Source organism: Oreochromis niloticus, linkage group LG17, assembly GCF_001858045.2.
Source record: "Oreochromis niloticus isolate F11D_XX linkage group LG17, O_niloticus_UMD_NMBU, whole genome shotgun sequence".
Classification (NCBI taxonomy): Eukaryota; Metazoa; Chordata; class Actinopteri; order Cichliformes; family Cichlidae; genus Oreochromis; species Oreochromis niloticus.
In genome coordinates this window covers 6,672,256-6,694,083 of record NC_031981.2, presented here as the reverse complement: position 1 = coordinate 6,694,083, position 21,828 = coordinate 6,672,256, and the positions used below count along the sequence as shown (strand labels likewise).

The 21,828-nt window shown below is 41.0% G+C and overlaps 2 protein-coding genes across 4 annotated transcripts in view; both read right to left on the bottom strand.

Annotated features, from left to right (window-relative positions):
• ahcyl2b (adenosylhomocysteinase like 2b) overlaps positions 1-14,666 on the bottom strand; it is a 48,828-nt gene extending 34,162 nt beyond the window's left edge. Inside the window, exon 1 of one of the 3 annotated variants that reach the window (XM_003450697.5) lies at positions 14,241-14,666. In XM_003450697.5, the coding sequence (XP_003450745.1) occupies positions 14,241-14,576 (336 nt within the window). In that variant the 5' untranslated portion in view covers positions 14,577-14,666. Of the gene's footprint in view, positions 1-12,831; positions 13,039-14,240 lie in introns of those variants that run through there. The other 2 variants (XM_005455566.4, XM_025899647.1) reach the window with 2 other exon arrangements.
• Positions 14,667-15,577: 911 nt separating this feature from the next.
• On the bottom strand, positions 15,578-21,054 carry tmem209 (transmembrane protein 209). The gene is made up of 15 exons (XM_003450718.4): positions 20,988-21,054; positions 20,528-20,688; positions 20,378-20,436; positions 19,713-19,844; positions 19,327-19,556; positions 19,018-19,222; positions 18,547-18,722; positions 18,359-18,430; positions 18,162-18,258; positions 17,899-18,024; positions 17,627-17,724; positions 17,036-17,150; positions 16,809-16,906; positions 16,319-16,392; positions 15,578-16,101 (listed from the first exon to the last, which is right to left on the bottom strand). Exons 2-15 carry the CDS (start codon positions 20,665-20,667, stop codon positions 16,047-16,049), a joined length of 1,677 nt encoding a protein of 558 aa, XP_003450766.1. The 5' UTR covers positions 20,668-20,688; positions 20,988-21,054; the 3' UTR covers positions 15,578-16,046.
• Between the last annotated feature and the right edge of the window lie 774 nt (positions 21,055-21,828).

The window sequence follows — 21,828 nt, the reverse complement described above, 5'->3', positions numbered from 1 at the left end:
CATGTTTAACAGGCATGAAAGGAGGAGTCCATTTTGCTTTTGTAATGAGAAACTGCCTTTGTCAGAGTGAAATTAGAGGCGACAGAGTAGGGTTTCTTACTCATGCATAGATTTTTCTACAAAAAAAAGAAAGAAAAGAAAAGAGAGAGAAAACAATAGTTGGAGAGAACAACCTGCACCATGAAGCAAAACAATAACCATCTGAAAAACAAGCCTGTGGCTTAGATCGTGTCTGAACTCACGCCACAGGAAAGGCCAGACACAAAAACAGGGGCAGAACTCTGGCAGAGAGGCCTGGCTTTTACTGAAACGGCTCTGTAGGCTGTAAGCTCTGGCAAAGCAGAAGCAGTCACACAAACCAGACAAGCAAGTAAAAGGCAGAGAAAGCATTGAGATTGACTGAAAGGGGGGGGGGGGGGGGGGGGGGGGAGAAGAAGAAGAAGAAAAAGAAAGAAAGAAGTGGACACAAACTCTCTGTAATGCTCACATCACAGATAGAGATTAAGGATATTCATGAACAAGGTGTTATGTCCAAGCAGCATCGTCTGACAAACAATGAAGCCAGTCTAGTTAAAATCGTCACTTAAGGAGTGAATCCTCATATCCCATGTTATTACTTTATAGGATTAATGAACATGTTTACCGCCTGAATCAAAAAACAAAAATCTGTATTAAAGCTTAAAAGGTAAACATTATTAGGGGTGTGGTCACTTTGATCAACTAGCAGGTGGCCAGAAGTCAAACAGCTTCTCGTTGTGTTATGCTGCCATACAGTGTAGTGACACACCTAGGGTCCACCTAGCTAGCCGAGCTTGCTAGTATTAGCTGATAACAGCACAGCACACCAAGCAAAGTCAGGTACACCTGTGCACATCTAATCAGTCATGGCAGTAGCTCAGTGCATTTAGGCATGTGGACACAGGACGAGCTGCTGAAGTTCAAACTGAGCATCAGAATGCAGAAGAAAGGTTAAGTGATTTTGAATATAGCTTGATTGCTGGTGACAGATGGACTGGTCTGAGTATTTCAGAAACTACTAATTTACTGGGATTTTCCAACACAACCATCTCTAGGGTTTACAGAGAATGGTCTGTCCAGTGAGCAGCAGTTCTCTGTGAGAAAATGCCTCGGTGTAAGAGGTTAGAGGAGAATGACCAGACTGCTGACAGATAGGCAACATTAAGTCAAATAACCACTCATTACAATCAAGGTACGCAGAAGAGCATCTCTGAATGCAAAACATGTAAAATTTTGAAGCAGCAGCAGCAGCAGACCACACCAGGTACTGCTTCTGTGGGCTAAGATCATGAAACAGTGGCTGCAGCTCACCAAAATTTAAGAAAACAAGAACAGTAAAAGTGCTGCCTTGTCCTAATGTCTGCTGCAACATTCAGATGGTAAAGACAGAATTTCGCATCAACAACATGAAAATATGGATCCATCCTGCCTTGTATAAACAAGTGTACCCATTCAGGTGGTGGTTTTATTACCTTCCTCTCACCCAATAGTAGATTCCTGACTGCTCTGACCAATAAAGAGTGAAAAAATATGAAGGAAGGAAGGAAGCTAGCGTGAGGTGGTGTGTATAAGGATATGTTTCAGAATCAGAGCACAGTGTGCTGCCCTGAGGTTGCCTATGATGTAAGAATGCCCCCTCTGATTTATACACACAGACAAGTGCTCAGACTGTAAATAAAAAGGCACACATACGCACAATCATGCGCCCACCATTACCGTGCATACACTTGGCAGCTACTGAGACAACATGCAATTACCAATGGGCTAGCACGTGCCCACACACACAGTATGTATATGTTGGTAGAGGCTTTGTGCCAGGCAGAGCTTCATTAGGCTCAGTGCAGCCACGTCAGCAGCAGAGAAAGCCATCTTAAGCCCTTCGCTCAAGCCTATTTGCAGCATCAGCACATATTCTGTCAAAAAATGTGAAGATGCATTATGTAGATGAACAGCTAGCAGCACACGTACCTAGTACTTTAGCAAATGTTTGTCCTTTTTTAAAAAAAAAAATTGTTAATCAGCTATATTAAAATTGATATCAACGCAATGTCTGTACAAAATTTTAGTTTAATTCATCACAAAAGGAGATTTTAGAGTCTAGACTCCATCAGGGGACCAACACACTTCTCGCTCTCTCTTTTTCAAAAATGGAAACCTTAAAATAAAAAGCACCCAGAGACAACTTTTACTGTGAATTGGTTCTACAAAAACAAAACTGAATGGACCTGAACTGTAATTCAACGTTTTCACCAGGATGAAACTGTACAAGAGTAGAGGGAGCTGTAGGTATTTTCGGTCTGGGTGCGTCTTTGAGAGGGACATGTAGTGCCTATTCAGTTGTTTCTAATGACAGTGCCTCATTGGTACATAAGCTACACGCACCAACAGTGCAATGAAGCATGGTGTGTCTTTTCTGTTGCAAGCTTTTGTTATCAATACATTTCATCTATGTTTTATCTAACAATATAACATTATATTTATAACATAACAACACTGTCACTAAATGTCATAAATGCTGCCATAAGGTAGAGTCGGTCTGCTATCAGTCTGTGACTGAATGGGATCAAGTTGGCAATTTTGCAAGCAATCCGTTTGTGATAATACAGCAATTGACTGATAAATCATCCAAAAAAACCCCCAAAACATAATAATAATAATAATAATAATAATAATAATAATAATAATAATAATAATGATAATAATAATAATATCACACACCTTTTGCTGTCTGCATAGACTGAAATTCACATTTTGGCTAAACAAACTTTGCAGAAATTTCTGTTAGGCAGTGGAAAGCTCTGGTTTGTGCAACATGAAATGAAAAAAAATGCTTTTTTTCCCCCTATTGCCTACAAACTGTGTGTGACAATCAGAATAAAAATCTTTAAAAAAATAAAATAACAATAACAATAATAATAAAGGGCAGATTACTGAATGAGCCTACTTCCTTTTGAATGTCTCTCTCTTACTGCTACTGCCTGAAATGATCCCACTGCTGCTATAAAACTATGGAAAGTATGCAGGGCCATCTACACCGAGCACTCCCCACTAAAACAATCGTTGTCCTTCTGATATGGCCTGATAGTCACAGTAAAAACCCAGGGACACTGATACTGCAGGAGAACAGGCAATGAATGATGGGGCTTAGTGACAGATTAAACTCTACCTGCTTACTTAACAGAGACGGGGGAGAGAAGACACATGCAGGGCTTTCTGGAACTTTTTTCTTCTTTCACAAGACTCTTCCTTCTTATTCACCACTGAGTGGGGGTGGGGTGGGGGTGGTGGTGGTGGGGGAGCTTCTACGTGTCCTTTAAAGAAATGTTTTGCTGTGTCGCCGATTTTAAATGCCACATTTTACTTGCAGTGACCACCAGAAACATTACTGATAAACTTTTGAGTCTTCAAAATAAACTGACAAAGCAAAATATTCTGATTTTAAAAAAAGAAACAAAAAAACTGTTAGACTTGTTCATTAAAAACAAGCAGGCAAATTCAAATCATTTCTAATTAAGAGAAGAAATATTGTGTTGATCCAAAAGTTGCTAAATTACTGTGTCATAGCAGGAGACCATTAAACAGAAAATACACAAAAAATAATACTTAGATAAATCAAAATCTTTATGATTAAATATAAAATTAACACAGGCATTGTGGCATTAAATAGAAAAGATTTTCTATTATTAGAAAATCTCACTGAGTCTAATTATAGTCTTTATCTATCTCGCATGCACAGTCCCAAAATTCAGTTGTGTAACAGGGTCTTTTTTTTCCCCACTACGTAAATCTAGGGCACAGTCTGGTGCCCAAAGGCTTCACAATCCCATTCAATGGCTGTGGTCAAATAACCTCCATTCACAGAGATGACCAAGCCATCAATATTACTATTGATCAGCTCATTTAATAATCAATTGTTTCTACTCTGACTATATGGCTCTCACATCTGAGAGAAAACAAACCGCGACAATTGACAAACGATGACTAAGTGATGCATCAAAACTGTGTCTGTGGCCTTTTTAGCAAATTGAAGAGCAAACTGTATCTGCTGCCTGTATACAGATCCATCTCCAGTCAACTTTTTTAAGCCACTGCAGGGTCAATAAATGCAACCATTAGAAAGAAACATAATTGATTATTGATTAATGTTAAATTAAGTAATTATACATAATTTTTTCCACAAGCTTGAAAGCAACACCACACACTTTAAGAATACGCCGCAACAAATCTCAAAAATTAAGTGATTCGTCTCTGGAAATGCGTGTTTGTGTTTTGTCTTCCCTCTTTTTGAAATGCTAAAAATAGCAGCAGCTCCCTGTGGGGAAGGTATAATTACATCAAAAGCGCACAGTAGGGGGTGGTGGTGCTGCTCTATTTTTGAATAAACCCATTATGGGGGTCGATGATCTATGTTTAATTAGGATTGTGGAGCAATTTCTTCATTGGTCATTAGGCTGGATTTGTCTTTATAAATTAATCCCACTAACAACAAAACCCGCACAGCAGCAAACAACATGAAATGTGAGGAAAGCTGGTGTTTAAAGCTACTCCAAGGAGGAGGTTTTTCCCCCATATATCACCTATGCAAATAATTATCATATGACTCTGCAGTTTCCCCGAGCTATAGGTAACATTTTAGCATCATTCAGCTTATTGTTTGGGTTTTACACCCTGGAGTTTCGCCATTTTAGTCAATGATAGCTAAAAGACCACAAATCAAATACTAAAACACAACTGTGAAGAGGGCTATCTGTTCAAACAGTACTACTCAAACAGCAGTCTGTTAGCAAAGCATCTTTACATGATGTGCCTGACTTAACTAAGTAAAGAACATTACTTTTGCTCATATCAGTGAAATTTCCTTAGCTCAAATGTAATAAAGTGTACATCTAGATGTGGATTTATACATCCATTATCCAGCTCCAAGGTGATTCAAGCTTTAGCAGCCATTGTCTCTGTCTGCCAAGAGTTGGTGGTTTTGCCTAACTAATAGGAAGCAGGATAGACAGATGGGTGTGTAGGGGCTCATTTCAGGCTTTGTGAAGGCCTTTTGTGAGGCAGCACTTTTTGAGCACAATGTTGTTCCTTTGTTCACTTGCAATGCTCAAGTACAGAGCATTCGCTGTATTGTTGGGAGGTGCAACCAGAAATGTACACTACTGATTTTGTTTTTGTTTGTTTAAATTAGGACTGTAACAAAAGGAGATTTTCATTTTGATATTACTGTATGATCAGCGAAATAACAATATTTTTACAGAATCAACAGAAAATTAAAGGGAAGTAGTGGTTTCATGTCTTTAAGCATGCCTGGGTTCTTCCACACAGCCTGAACTCTCTTAGAAAGCTTTCTTTTAAAATCCCACGCTGCTTCAATAATGGTGAGGTCTGGGCTTTGCTGAGGCCAATCCATCACTGATGGTGCATTTTTCTACCCAGCATTGGAATCACTGCCATGGTGAAAAATCAAGCATCTGTAGACATTCACTGTTATACCACTTTCCTGATCTCTTCTGTACATATTAATGATGATTTGAACCAAAATGTTCAAAAATCTGGATTCATCACTCCACAAGAACTGCTGCCACTGATTTTCAGTCCAGTTCCAGGGTAATTTGGTATACCTTTGTGTTTTTTTTCCTCAGTTTCCCTTCTTTAAGAATGGCTTCTTCACAGACACCCTTCAGCTAAGACCATTTCTGACGAGCATTCAGCGAAGAGCAGCTTGATCAACTACATGACCAGATCTCAGAAAATTCTGCACGCCATGGTGAGATATGCCAAGTTTTTGAACAACAGCTTTTTGGGAATCACCTTGTTGGTGCAAAATACTACTTTATGCCTGTCAAACGCTTTCATCTTTGGTATTTTCAGTTAAAGAACTGGAACAAATGAAGTGTTTTGTCAGTTATGTGTAGACAACAATGGTTCATCCCTTGAGTTAGGTTCCTTTTTTATGCTTGAATGATTCATGGGTCAGTGTTAAGTGGCTTAAAGACAGACAAAAAAAATTCCAATGAGAATTGTCATCTGAAACTCAGCGAAAAAGTAGCTAATGTGCAAACAAAGAACAATTGCTCAAGACCTCTTTAAAGGTGACAAGAAAGTCTGGCTCTTGGGAAACAAAATATCCAGAAATGACAGTGACTTGGACAACTTTTTTTTTTTTTTTTTTAAACCACTGTACAGTTCCTTATACTACTGCTTCTTATAACAGAATACAAATAAAAATAAAAATAAAATAAAAACACTAAATAACAAAAACAGACTCTGGATTCAATATTTATATTGTTAGTTTGCCATTTTTTCCCCCTTCTCTTTTAAACTAAGTAAATCATACAGCATACAAAGCTCCTGAATTTAGTGATGAAGCCTCTCTCAGCTCCTAACAGGTTGTTTTTGTCTAGCCAACATTACCCAGCATGCCCCTGTGGTGTAATTTTGAAAACATACAATTATAGGTGTTACAAAGTGTCTGCCATGGTATTTGTTCTGTTACAGTTTTACTTCTATGTGACTGACTGCAGTGTTAAAGTTAGAACCATAAGTAAGCAAGTTTACATAGTCAACAATATTACACATTTCTGTTTTCCATTAAGGATCCACAAGAACCTTGCATAATTTATATTGTATGGGGAAATTGAAACAAGCACAGCCCAACACCATTTTCTTCTCCTGCTTGACGACTTGTCTGTTAATGTCCACAGATTCTCGTGTGTACTCAGCATTGTAGGCTGGAGGTCGCACATACTTGTAACACACACACACACACACACACACACAAACAAAAAGCCTGGGCTCCCTCGCTGGTTCAACAGTAACTAAAGTAAGGGGTTTAAAATGTCATATTATGCTGGTTGTTTATGAACATGGGTTCCAGGAAAAGTGAGTGCTCTTCTTTTCCCTTCATTATGTTCACTCCTCTGTGCCAAGGACCTGAGGCTTGTAAAGAGCCTATTGATGGAAAGATGTGTAACTCAATCAGCTGTACATGCTCAGTGATACCAAGCTGGGATGACGAGGCAGGAAATGAGTTTCAACTGGGGAGTTGCAGATGTGTATGTGTGGGTGGTACACTCATTGGGAGGGATGCAAAGACTCTTAAAGTGCCAGTCTCAAAACAGACCCACAGGCAAGAAAAGGGGGAAAACCTTCATGAATTGTCCAAGGACAGGTGTTCAGATCCCCATCTATACTGAGCAGCATCATCTGCCAGTGGAAGGTGATACACGTAGGTGCAACCTAATTTAGAAATGAATGCGTGCGGTAAGAACAGCAGAAGACTGGGAGGTTAAATGCAAGTGATCAGTGATCAGTGATCCCCCCCCCCCCCCCCCACAGCTGCACACCCTTAATGCCAAGGTAACCCTGTATAACCACCGTGCTAAAATGTCACAGAATCTACCGTGACAATGTCTTCTCATCCCAGAGTGCAAAATACTGCCATCTCACCAGAAGGCACTGCATCACATACAGGCACAGCTGAATAGCTCTGTTATACAGGTGGGCAAGGTTTGTGCCTGTAAGATGGTGGGAAGTTTCAAACTTGGCAGAGAGTGCTGTCCCATTCAGGAACTTTAAGTGCTCCAATTTGTTTAGTTTTCACTTGCCAATTAGTTCCCTTTTCCATTAAAGAAACATTAGACATCCATTGTGTTTATCTATTGTGTTTATTCTTTATAATAACCAGAGACACCATCAGCATTTAGATTGTTTGCCTATAATTTTTCTTTTAGTGCTGCCACCAGCCTCACACTAGGCTGGAATTTTCCTGTGCCAAACCAGATTTACTTTACAACAAAGAGGAAGTATGTTAGCAAATTGCACAAATAAACCCAGAAGCTTATGCTTGATTTCGCTTCAGCTCTTTGTATGTTATTAGGTCGACCTTCCCCGCAGCTGGCTGAAGGACCAACGGCACAAGCAGAAGTATCGCACAGTTTGTGATACTGCCACCGCTGATCGTAAACACCTACAAGGCGTAAATGATGGTCTGCAAAGCTGTCCACACGACCACCACAGAACCATCTTTTACCCATAAGACCATAAGCAGCCTGTGTCCCTACCAAATGTTGGCTGTACAACCGCATAGTTCTATCAAGCAGTGTAGCCACTGCCCGCAGAACAGGTATCCATTGAGGGACTGCCAATAGAAACAAAGAACGCATTCACAGATTCTCTTTCTATGTGGCTGTGGATACACTGAATCTTTAACAATGCCTCTAGGTACTGAACATAGTTATTTCTTCTATGTTGATGGGTGTTGCTAGATTACAAAGAAAAGTAATACTACCTACTTTGTGACAGTACTACATAATACCATTCACAATCGCTAGAGGGCCAAAAACTAGTAGATGTTAGAGGTTCAATTTGTTACTTTACAAAGAGTGCACCTTGAGCATATTATTTTTTCTTCTGGTCCCTGCCCCAAATTCAGAGGCTGCAAGGCATCTTTCAACTGGTTGCTTCATTTAGGTTCCTCAGCATGGACAGCTTTGCCACATTCGTGAAAAACAATAATCCAAAATAGTTGATTATGTAGTAATTTTTCCCAAAAGCAAGTATGTGAGTGTGGGTATGGAGAAGACCTCAGGACTAACTGTTTAAAGATTTTTACATTACGCCCACTCTATTCTATTACATTTATTACAGCTCACAGTTTTGTCTAATGTTTGCTTGACTTCACCTCTCAGCCAGTCCACAGTTAATGGAAGTACAGCAAGAGTTGTGTGTATTCATATGTGAATAAAAGCACTATATAAATAAAGCTGGTTGTGGCATTTTACTTTAATGCATTACATAATGAAAGCAGCCATTATTTATCAACTGCACAACTGGGATTTAATGACCAGGCTGCTGGTTAGTTTCATTTAGTTTTGAGAATATTGTAACAAATATGTTGACCACGTGACCACGTTTTCAGTGTGAAAATTCTGATTCTTATTTTATCCATCCATGCATGCAGCCCTACAGCAGAGCAGCCGCTACAACGACCCATCTGGACAGTGATGAAGGGCTAACTATTTGGCAACTTGGAGCGAGAGAAACTGTAACTGGTGTAAAGTACTAACAGTCCATTTCCTGATTGGGCCCGAGTGGCATGGATAAAGATGGTTAGGCAGGCATGATCTCACACGTAGTGGTGCTCGGATTCACGCTGGGAAAAGGTCTTGCACTGTACGGGAACACAAAGACTGTGAGAAAGTGAGACACGGCTCTAAAGCTAAATAATAAAAAATGACAGAGGAAGCGGTATCCTGTGGTGTAGGTAGTTTGTAACTCAGACTGTTTTGGGGGTTATTTTAAGAAGTCTGCTGATCCACTGTTTGGAAAGTATTGTTGAGCAGGCTGACATGAGGCACACAGCCTGAGCAGAACCAGAGGGGAGATGGAGCAAAAATAAAAAGTGGTGTGACATGGTAATTTGAGCGAGAGGAGAGTGAGAGCACCAGAGAAAGATCAGATAAATCCGGGGGTTTCACTCGTAGGCCATTAAAAAGAGCGATAAACCTCAGCTAAGTGCACTGAGGGCAAAGCTGGCCAAATATACACCCTCTACCATGAGTGGAAGAGGCAGTTCAGACTTGCCAAATCACACAACAGTACCATTCAGTTCCTATAAGCATTTATTTTGAGATATATTACTTGGTCTCTTGCCTGGTAGTATTTCACAGTAATCGACAGATACAGCTCTTTGATCTTTTATGTTAGTATTACATACATATATAACCAATCAGGCTTACCAGTGACTAACTGATTGATTAATCATTTACATTCGAACTATGCACTCAAACACACACACATTAAAACCCCAACCACTTACTACAGCCATTAAAGCTCTACCCAGGTCTGATTAACTAGTGGATCCCATGCAAGCATGCCTGGCCCTCTCCACCACTCCTCACAACTGGGTTTGTTCTTTTTTAGACAGTCGACTCTGCTCAGGGCCAGGAACTTTCCCACTAAGGCAGGCCTTGAAACTACCATGAGGTTCAAGGTCTGGCCATGGGCTGTCCATCATTCTTAATGCTTCTCCGGTGACCTCTGACAATGCGTTAAAGCTTGCTGGGACCTCACAACTCCTGTGAGCTTTTTAGTCCTGTCATCGAGTTTCCAAATCAGCATTTAAGGGCACTTGTGAAGCTGTCACGTTGTTAGACAGATGTAAAAATGACAGTAGAAATACAGTTCTTTGTGCTGTGTCTGTAGTAGAGACGTGCTAGCCAACAAAAAGATGATTATAGTAATTAATTTGTATTAAATTCGAGACTCAATAGTTTATGTCAAAGTGGAACCATAACAGTTTTCTTTTAAGTAGTCGCCAGCAAAAAGTAAAACTGTATTTATACAGCACCTTTCAAGATGCTCATATTAAACATGCGCAAACTTTCAGATAATGAGGTCAAGGTGTGTTCAAGTGACCACAGGCTTCAGACTGCTCTAAACATTAAGGGTCAGATTGTGTTTCAACAACCGGCTCAGTATGAAGTCAGAGAGATAGCTGTGAGCACATCAGCCCTACCTTCAAACCTTCTGTTTTGGAGGGACAGCCAATCAGAAGAAAGTTGGCAAACTAATGGGCTGCACCATGGCCCAGTATAAGATAAATAAGGATTATTTTGAACTTCGACTCATTCTACTAGAGTCCAAAAAGAATAGAGTTGGCAATGAGCTCAATACAGTCTAGCCAGTATATCAGTGGGGCCCATGTATTGGCTGATATTAGCTCCTTACCGATAGATTGGTACTGGTATTTATAACAGTCAAAATATTAAAATTAAAGTAATAAAGTAGATGTGAGAAAGATGTATGTGTGTGTGTGTGTGTGTGTGTGTGTGTGTGTGTGTGTGTGTGTGTGTGTGTGTGTGTGTGTGTGTGTAGTGCGCCACAAACACAACCAGCAGAGTCAACAGAGCATATTGTAATCCATGACTCATGACAATAAAACTGCATTGTTATGTTAACTTAATAATGACTCATAAATAACACGCACAACAAAATGTTAGGGAAATCTGTTTGTTTTTGTATGTTTAAAAAAAACAAACAAACAAATTGTCCGATATTGGATAGTTAAATAACTAAATCTGTCAGGGTCTACAAGTTTATCTGAAGAGGGGACTTGAATAAATATATTTATTCCTATAATCTATTTGAAGAATACACAAGTAGGGTTAGGACATAATAATTCAACTTCAATCCCTTAGGAAGTGCATGTGATCACCACAATGCAGGCACTCCCCCACACACAGACCAGCTCAGTTGCCGAGGTGACTCACCAATGAGAGGGGCGCAGGGGAAGGACAGTGACACATTCTCCTTTGTAGCTGAGAACAGCCACGGGGAGATGAAGATCAATGTGCTTGCATGAGGATGACCACGCTGAGAAACCACAGAGCAGCCACCTCATATCCTTCACGAGATGACTTGGAACAATCACAAGAGCATGGAAGGAACTAATGAACAAACAGGCTGCACAATCTTTAGCTCAGCCGGCTTCAGCACATAGTACTAGCTCCCTGCTTCATCTCACCATATTGACACCTGTATGAAACTGATCAAAACAATTGTGCCTTTTACAGAGCAAGCTGGTGTAAATATAGTTACAGTTAATGATGAGTGGCATTAGAGTGGAAACTTGTAGCACCATCGACACGTGGCAACAACAACTTAGGCTGATTTTTGACTTTGTGAAACACAACCCCACCTTCAAAATTGTTTTCGTCCTGAGCAGAGCAGCCACAGGTCACTAAGCTTGTTACCAGTGAGCACTACCAGGAACATCAGCTTAGTAGGTGACATAACATTACAACAGAGAGGAATGATCCTGCTGTTCTGTGAAGTCATTTAATAACATCACTATGCATGCTTCCCATAAACCTGTTAGGAAGTGCAATCCCTGCCAAATCAGGCAGGTGACACTACTGACCAAGTACGCAGCTAGAAAAATGTCTGCCTGCCGTATGAGTCTCGCACAGCAAACGCGATAGCAGCTAGGCCCGCTTCTTGAAGTACTCCGCAGCTGGAGCCTTCACCCAGAACTTCCCAGAGGCTGGAGATATTCAAGCCGAGCTGGACGGGTTACAATCACACTCATCACTGACTCAGAAAGCTTACATCTGGGCTCACCTACAACAGCGAGCTGGCCTTTTAATCCCCTCATGTGGTGACATGATAGAGGCAAGGATTAAAAGCCAGCCAGCCATCCAGTCAGTCAGTCAACACCGCTGCCCTGCCTGGCTGCGTACTTGCATCATCGTCCCCAGTGCTTCACTTAGCCTTTACTGCAACTGGGGAAGCACAGTTCAGCAGATGCTCGAGGCCAGTCTGTGGTCATATAAATCTATAATGCAGTACCATTATTCCTGCTATACTTCATCATCTATAAATAGGCTGCAGGCAACCTTCTGTGAATAAACACAAATACTGAAAAACAGTTGATCAGACAAATACAGTTCCAACACACTGCTTAAATTTACATAACAGGCAGACTTCAGCCCTAAAAGTGTTCAGAGTGGCGTTCATCCTCAACTCAAGCTTTCTGGACTCTCTGCATCCCATGAACTTGAAACAAGACAACACACTTGCAATGAAAATTCAAAGACAGACATACATTTTAATCACACAAACTAAGCCATAACAATAGGATATAAAGATCAACATATAATGATCAGATGTTTAATAGAGTGACTGCACTGATATTTGAAGGAAATATTGATAAAGAGTTAACAAGTGTGACTACAATGTTTACTTTCAAAGTAAAAAAGCACTATTTTAAGTAAATTTTCACAACTACTTTTCCCCTTAATCAACAGTCTGTACCTTGCACCTGCATTCAAACTTGGCCTCCCCAGTAGCACAGATGTGGCTGTTGCTTTCCCATAGCTCTGGCTGCGCTTCCCCCTGCAAGCCCGGTGTTTCCGACTGCTCATTCTCTTCTACATGCCGGCTCGCTTTGACAGTCTGAGGTACTTGAAGCCATCTGCTCTGTGCTGCTGTTGGTGTGCACTCCATTCTCTCCCTGTACTACCAAACATTTGGCTAAAAGGTCTTTAAGCTGGGTTTCCTTGGGGTTTGGTTTAATGGGATAGGATCACTGACGTAGTATATGGTGTGGGTGGGGAGTGCATCCCACCCGACTTGTCCTTTCACCGGGTTTCACCCAATTTCGAGGCTTTCTGAAGCCAAAACACACTAAAGTGGCATGTGTATTAGTGCAACAGCTGACCACTACTGATAAAGTGCACTACAGAGATAACAGGATATGCAACTGTTAATAAAGCTCCTGCAATCATTTTCTTATCAAATAAAAAATGTCCTTTCCTTGAACGTTGCCCTTCTTCTGTCCTAAAAAAGACCTTGTAAGGAGCAGAGCGATAAGACAACCACAGCTAAACCGTGCCTAAATCCCACTACGGTATCAATTTTAGGTGTTACAGACTCAAAGAGGTTTGTTTGTTTTTTTTAAACCAGGTCACAGGGGTCACACATCGCTGACTACTGTTACAGCCTAGTTAGACCACACATCTGCATTAACTGCAGAACTGCATAAATTTGACTAAACTAAAACGGCATGTCTGTTTTACAGGCAGTGAACTGTGAATAGTTTTAACATAATAATCTGAGGTCAAGCAAGGGTCATGAAGTGCCACAGAGGGACAACCCAAGTGTCAAAAATCAGAGCTTCTTCAAAAACAAGAAAGGTGTGTGCCACAATTAAACTCTGACTGAAAACACTATATCCGAAAAATGGAAGCAACTGATTTAAGCGAATAACTGCACTTAGTATGGTCTGTGTTTTGCGTTTGTCACGTTGATGTTTAAGATAATGTGACACAGATATACACAAACCTACAAAAGCATGTGGGACCTCATGCTATGAGAGAGCTTTTAAATACCCAATATCAGCACAACTTGTGAGAACAGTTGGATACTGTCGCCCACCTCCGGAGTCCTAAATATTTCACTTAAATGTCAGCCTTCGTGAAAACGGGTATGAGAAAAAGAATAACATTCCTTCCCTTGTGTTATAAGCAGTGAAAAGCATAATTTAAACCGTTAACGGCCACCGCCGATTCAGCTTTGGTGCCAGCTAGCCTGTTAGCATCGTCACACAATGCCAGCTTTCCCAGCAAGCTCGCTCTGCGGCGAGGTCCTTAGTGGTGGTCCAGCAACAGCGAGCATATGCAAAAGCACTTATGTGGAGGGGAGAAAAATGCCGCCTGGCTTACCTTTTTCATGCGAGGAGCCTCGGCAACGGTTCCGTCCCGGTTGACAAACGCCTCCCCGCCGTTCTGCTGCGGGTCCGAACGTTTCATAGACGACGCTTGAGGCATCTTCGCCGGGTTTGGGGTGAGCAAGCCCGTGCCTCCTTCCCCGGCTTTCGCGGAAGGCTCCGCGGTAGGGGACGCGGCAGCCGCGGAACCGGCCTCGTGCGGGTCGTTTCTGGGGAGGTTCTTGCCCTCCGACGTGGGTGTCACCGGGGATTCAGCCGGCAGGTCTTTGCCGGTGGGGACGTCTTTGAGTTCGACCTCTGCCATTTTCGCTGCCACAACCTGGACTGACATCGCTGCAGTTTCTCAAAGTCCTTTTTCCAGCACGGATAGCGAGTCAAGCGGATGTGAGCGGAGGAGCCACGAAGGCCAAATGCATTATGGCTCTTGTAGTTCCACTAAGTAGCTCAATGCCCCACAGGACACCTCTCACACCAGTTATTCGTACATGAATGACTTTTTATTGGACGTCAATACATGCAGCAAAAGAACAGTATCGTTACCTGTTATTATAATACATTTAAAATAGCTAAAAAGAGAGTCCTAATAGAAATTGAGACTACATTTCCCAATAGAGATAGCCGGGTTGTTAAATACACTCTGGGAAATGCAGTTTTTTTTTATAAAAGAGGACGACAATAAACTACATAACAAACGTGAGCTTTGCAGATAATGCGGTTTCAAAAGAAATCTCATAAAATGCACACTTAGATCTTTTTTGTGGAAAATAATCAATTTTCTTTCTGAAAAAAAATAATATTTACAACGTAGTAAATCCACTTATGTCAAAGTAAGCAGGAGCAGGCTGTGCTATTACACTCTGTGTGTAGCGGAGTGCTCATCAACACTCTAGTCAATATACTGCATCACATCATGCGGTGGTACATACATAAGACGGGTACAAGAGGAAGGTCAAATCACAAATAAGGAGCTGCACTGCCACCAAGTGGATGCCTAAGATATATTTTTTTTTTAAATCCCAAGCATATTGCGTACAGTTCAAGGAAATGAGGAAACAAGTGGTTTTTTATTATTAATATTTCAATTTAATTTCCAAGTCTCATGTGACACTTGTAAAACAGCGTTATCGGAAACAAACAAACATGTAGAAGGTGGTATAAAATCTAAGGAAAAAAAAATATTCACAGAAACAGACGTTGGTGACTTGAAGGCTTTTCATCTCTCTATCACATATAGTTTGACTGTTGTACATATATGTGCAGCATTTCAGTAGCTGTACATATATATGTACAACTGCTTTCAGCATAGCTGCACTATCCACTGGTCTTTTTTTCTCCTCCCCAGTAATTCAAGCGCATGCCAGGAATAATCTGATTATTGCATTCTAAACTACAACAGGACGGGGGGGGGGGGAGCGACAAAAGGTTGCTATTTACATTCAAGCTGATGGGTCTGAGCCCTTGCTGTCCACCAGATAAATCTGAGGTATATTATTTACAAGGCTGCCATGCGGGTACATTCTTAAAGTACAAAATCAGAAACCCCAAACACTGTTAAAAAATACAGCTCTTTGTTGTATCATAAGCACTCTGGTGAAAAAGAAACATGTCCCTAAAAATGCAAACGAAAACACAGCAGGCTGTCAATCATGAAAATGTTCAGAGAACATGCATCTACTCTAACTGAAGTCTTGTGTGCTGTGTGTTTTTTGGGGCTTTTTTGCTCATGTGCACCAGAAAGGGGACACACGTGTCCTCAAATCCACTTGGAGCTCCTTGTCACTTAATATTTGAGGATGACGCCTCAGTCCTCAAATATCCACAGGATGTTCACACCTGAGAGGCCCAGATTCACTCTCCTGAGGAGAATATGAGAACAATTTAACCACAGTGCACAAGACAAGGTCAAAGTAGTCACTATAAAAAATAAATAAAAATAAAAGTCAATATTAAATCTGCACTTTAGTGCATCACTTCTATCGGGAAAATGAATCAATATTTCATGATTCTTTCTAATGGCTCTATTCATGTTGGAGATTAAAATCCAACTAGTTTTGAAAAAAGAGAAAAACTCACCCCAGCATCCCTGACTCCTTGGTCTTAATAACATAGAGGAACATGAGGATTGTGTGGAACAGGTTGTTCCTCCCCTGTAACCGAAATCAACATAGGTTCACATCAGCACAATAAAGTGTTACAAACAAGCAAGAAAACCTCAACTGTTACTGAACGATACGCCTGTTACATGCTGGCTCTTTCTCTAGGACGAGGAAGGCCCATGGATTTAATGTAAGTAACAAGAATTATTCTTTTATGAATAAAACATGGGTTTTTGATTTGCAAATAATTTTATTAAGCATCCCAGCATTTGTGATAATGGGGTTAGTATTTTAAGTTATCCTCCATGAAAGAGATTGTAATGTTTCCCTGGGAAAACAGAGGAATATGTAACAACTGAAAAATTATTGGCTACATTGTAGGCAGTGTTTAAATTAACAAATGGCCAACAATTTTACAACTGGTGCATTCCTAAAAAAAAGAGAAGAAAATAAAAAGGAGTGAGAACCTTGGGAAGACTGTAGACATGTCCTTGGTAGATGAGCTGGTAGTGAGGAGGAGTGGTGCTGCTTTGATGAATGCAGAAGAGGTTCTCCTTGGTAACATCTATGAGTTAATACAAAAAGGTTACACAAAAGAAAAAAAAAGCAATGCTGGATTTCAAGGAGGATCAAACAGTGGCCATCTTAAGTCTTTAAGTACTATTCTTTAAATCTTATCTAATGGTGCGCTCACCAGGTTTGTCTGGGGTGTGGCTAAAATGTTGAGAAGTGAAAGTCTTCCCATCGGGGTACTTTGGGTGCGGAGGCAGCCTGGAGTCCAGGTATGTACAAAACACATGCATGAGGATCTGAGAAGACAGACACGTGGTTATTGTGACACAACTGAGCCACAGCGTGTGCAGTAAAAGACCAAGGTTGCTTTGATCTGACGAGTAGAACAATTACGGTAATTATTCCACCCTTTGCTACTGACATTTACTTTTTAGCTCATTCACACCCCGTCCTTGTCCTTTAGAAGCATTAAAAAAAAAAAAAAGTCATTTATATGATGAGAACTCAACACTGGTGCAATTTAAACACATTTTGAGTATACTCACATGTGACATTTATTAAATGCACATAAATAAATAAATAAATAAATACATACATACATACATACATACAAGAGCTAGTATTTTATACTCAAGATATGGAGATCTCTGTTGGTCCTGCTATCCTGATCTGCGTGATGCTCTTGTTGGGTTTGCAATAAACTGCATTTTAAGACTAATTGCTGCTCATTATGTCTGTGTGGATATCGCTGGGTGTGGTTATGTACACTCACAGCACAGTCAGTAGGAAGGTCTGTATCCCATTTCCTGTTCTTCAGGTCACCACCACCGTTCCAGCGAAAGGAGCTCATACAACCGCTGTGAGCCAGCTCTGACACAAAGAAGAAATAAAACACACAGCACATATGCAGTGAAGTCCAATCACAGGTCCACAGTGTTCATTTTTCATGGCTGAACATAACACAATTTATTTAGTTTGATGCAGGTATACAGGACTTTTAAAAAAAAATAAATTAATGCCTATATGCTTTAATATTAAACGCACCCTTTATCCGGTCCACTAGATACTCCTGGTTGGGTGTGATATCCAAGTATTGGACAATAGAGTTCAAAGTAGGGATGGAAGAGGCTTTGGTCACTGCTGCCTGTTTCAGACTGCTTATGCTGGCCTCTGGTGGAGAAAAAAAAATGAAAAAGTAAAGTAGCTGGCATAACAGTGCCTACAGAGTGTCCATTTCAATTGATTTGGAAATGTTTTGAGGCATCTCCTTACTACTCATCAGTCAATAGCAGATTTTAGAAGTTTACCTCCTATCTGGAGCTCTGGGCAGCCCATTCTCCTGAGCAGGCTATTAACCGAATCTATTTCTTTGACCAAGGGGACCAAGATAGTATCACTGATCCACTGCAGACACAAATAAAAAAAATTTTTTAATTCATATCAAATATTTATGGACACCTGGAATTCATTAGATATATAGATAATCAAGTGAAGCCCTACTCACATTTCTAAGCTTGGCTGTCCAGCCATCAATGCGATCCAACACTGGGCGACTGGTTGTGATTCTCGCCCACACCTACGTATCAGAAAGGAGATAGAAAAACATTTCCAAAAGAGACAACTATAGTTTAAAGGAAAAAACAAAACGGCTAATCTTTCAACCGATAGCAGCACAAATACCGACACACAGACCTCCTCTGCAGCCTGTTTGGAGCCCAGGTCCGTCTCGTCCTTGTGGGCAGAAGGCGCCTGAGAGCGGCATGCAGGCTGGTAGAGGAACTTCCTGAGGCTCTGTGCATAATCTCCCACCGAACGGTTGTAGTTCCAAAACGTAGGACTGTGGCTTGGAGACACAGACTCTGGACTTCCTACACAGGGAATGACGCCATCATGACATCAGAAGTGACCTACTATGTTAGAATGGGCGATGCTTATGCTAACCATAGCCAAAGTTTCAAATAATGAGGATTTTCCACTCTTGGATCTGTACAATGTCCAAGAGAGGGGCTATGCTTCAAGGCTGTAGTTCAAAACTTGCTTGTGAGCATAAACCCAACTGCCTAATTGTATTCATTCATTCACGCTTTAAAAAGTGTGAATGAAACCTACAATTCCCTCTGTGATCTACTCTACTTTTATCTCCAATTCAGTTTAGCTACCTACCAAGCTGGCTCCGGTGACTCCTTTCCTCCTCTGTTCGCAGGAACCTCTCCAGACTTTTCAGATCCTCCATGTAGTCCTCCTTGCTTCCAGGGGAGTTAAACACGGAGGGAGGTGTGCGGTAGCGAGCCCTCAAGCTGGAGCCTTCTGCTGACCCAATTGTAGTGGGATAAGGAGTGGAGCCAGAGGGTGGACTGTAGTTCAGCACCTGAAACAAGGAAAATCGTTAATGGAAAGGAAATGGAGTTATAGTCAGTCATATTCAGTTTTCTTTTTTTCTCATGTACTCATGTCACTCCTGGTTAAAAGTACCTTTCCAAAGGACACAGAAGGGGAAAAGGGGCCTCCTGCACTGTTTGTTGGGGATGGGTTGCTGAGTGTGGGGCTATATCCAGGAACACAGCTGGGGGAGAACTTGGGGCTGCTGGAGGCTGTACGAGAGGGACTAAAGCTGAGCACGCTCTGGCCCTGCAGAGGAGATGACTGGGCTGGAGCCGGAGCTTCCTTCTTTTCTGGCTTTTGGGGTGGAGATGCCTGAATACCTGCAAAACAAAAAAACCCCAACTCTGGCTCATATGTTGATCTAAAGATTGGGGGGGGCTTCCTTTCTGCTACTTTATTTGCCACAAAGGGTCTTGAACATAGCAAGAATTGGACACAAGCTGTGGAAAAATATAAACCATAAATTTGCGCCTCACTTGTGTTTCTCAGACCCAGAAGGTGATGCTGCTCAGGGCTTACAGCAATGGTGGATGGAGCCATTGTGTATTTGAAATACTTCCAGAAGTCATAAAGAGCATTGAGGCTAAAAAGGGAGGCAAGCACCAATTCTGTAAAAGAAAAAAACAAAATAAAACACTGTAGCAGAGTGTGAACACGCAGATGGCAAATTAAAAGACATTTCCCTGTATTCTTGGCACAATGCTTTTTAGCATTATATATAGTACTGTGCAAGATTCCCCTCATTTCTTCATATTTTGCTAGGAAAATAGGTGCAATAATCCATTAAGCATGTGCAAACGAATTGAAATACAGTGTGAAAAACAAGTCTCTCAAGATACAATTTAAAGTTGTTGTCAAAGCAGCCAATGTCCAAAGAAAAACTGAAGGAATTTCAGAAAGTCAGGACAACTATAGCAAGAACACATAACCTTACAAGAAAGTCTGGTTGGTTGGAAGCAAAACATGAAGAAGTGAAGCGTGACTCAAGACTTTTCTACATTGTAAAGGTTACTTCAAGCACAGCTGAGAATACATAGGGACTTATTCTGAACAGACAAGCAAAACACAATTCTGATATGTAGCATAATACGGTATATTAGGTCTGCGTTGCTGTTTGTGCAGTAGTGTAGTGGGGCCTCACCGATATACCAGATAGGCCAGTAGGTAATGTTGTAGTATCGGCTCAGCAGCTTGCCTGACCTGACAGAAAAGTAAAAAAATAAAACCAGACGAGTACATAACCACACCGTCAAGCACGCAGCGTTATTTAACATTGATGTATGTAACTTACATTTCAGTGTAAATCATGCCAGCAAGAGATACGTTGAGAACAGCCCAGGCAAGGACCACCTGACGAGCCTGCTCCTCCCTCCTCATCCTCAGCGCCCTGTCTATCATACTGGGCATCCCCTCCTTCGGCGGAGTGAACATGGTTTTATCCCACTGATCAGGCTGAGAGAAAGCAGAAAGAAATAACTGTTCTCTGGCTCGGCAAGGAATAAAACCGTGTGACCGTAACAGCTGTACTTGGCTCGCGACTACGGGTACCATAGCATAGTTTAGTTAGCCCGGCATACTAACAGAAAGGGCTAGCTAAAGTTAGCTAGCTTACAAGTAAAAACAGTGCTGAATTAGAGGTTTGGTTACACTTTATGTGCCCCTTCTCATTGTTAAAAGTAACAACATTTGACGCAAACACGAATACAACCACAAGACAAATACAAAACACAGGGAATTTAAGAAATTCATACCACGCTAAAGTGAATGACAAATGCGGCGCTGCATGATTTGTATTTCAACGGAAGTTGTAGGGTGCACTTCCGGTACATTCTATATACGCAACAAAGCTGCTCAAATTTCAATAGTAAAAATAAAATATTATTATATTCTTATTATATATTAATGCAGACACAATTAATTATTTGTTCATTTTCTGTAAGACTAAAGTAGAAGATTGCGCTTTATTCTTAGAAAATCACAGTTTGTTTCAGGTCATAAATATTGAAACGTGATATTAATATGGCCAACTGGGGGCGCTGCCCATCTTGTTTTACGATTTTCATTCACGTAGAGTTGAAATAAGGCATTAATGGCTTAAACTAAGGTCTAATTTTGACAGACACACAATCACAAAAAGACAAACACAGCCCGAATTAACTAATAACAGAAGCTATTAGTTATAAAGTTATCCTATTTGTATTTAATATCTTGAACGAGTGGGAGACAGGTGTAAGAGTGAAACTGCAAGGAGCAGAGGTGGTGAAGGTGGATGAGTTTAAAAACCTCTTCCAAAGCAACGGAAAGGGAAGGTTTACAAAAGGCTTGAAACCCCATTAATAACTATAGGGACAATCAGTCCCATACCATATACTGTCATGTTAAAATATTTCAATGATCAACAATTCATGCAGGAGTAAAAAGTGTGACAACTAACCCTGGTCTACCCTACATCAGAGGGACAGCTAGGGATGAGCGGTTAAGAAACAGAGTGAGAGACGCAGGGCTGAAATGGTTTGTGTGAAGGAGGGACACTGGATATACTGTACAATGGATGCTAAATATGGAGCTTTCAAATAGAAGGAAAAGAGAAAA

What these genes read in the sequence shown, in the direction of transcription:
- tmem209 (XM_003450718.4), bottom strand. Translation starts at nt 20,667, where the DNA reads ATGTTCACTCCGCCGAAGGAGGGGATGCCCAGTATGATAGACAGGGCG. An exon ending in TCTGGGTCTGAGAAACACAA is followed by an intron (nt 19,557 to 19,712) that starts GTGAGGCGCAAA and finishes TTTGTTTTGCAG; the next exon opens with GTATTCAGGCATCTCCACCC. An exon ending in ATGTCTACAGTCTTCCCAAG is followed by an intron (nt 16,393 to 16,808) that starts GTTCTCACTCCT and finishes TTTCGGTTACAG; the next exon opens with GGGAGGAACAACCTGTTCCA.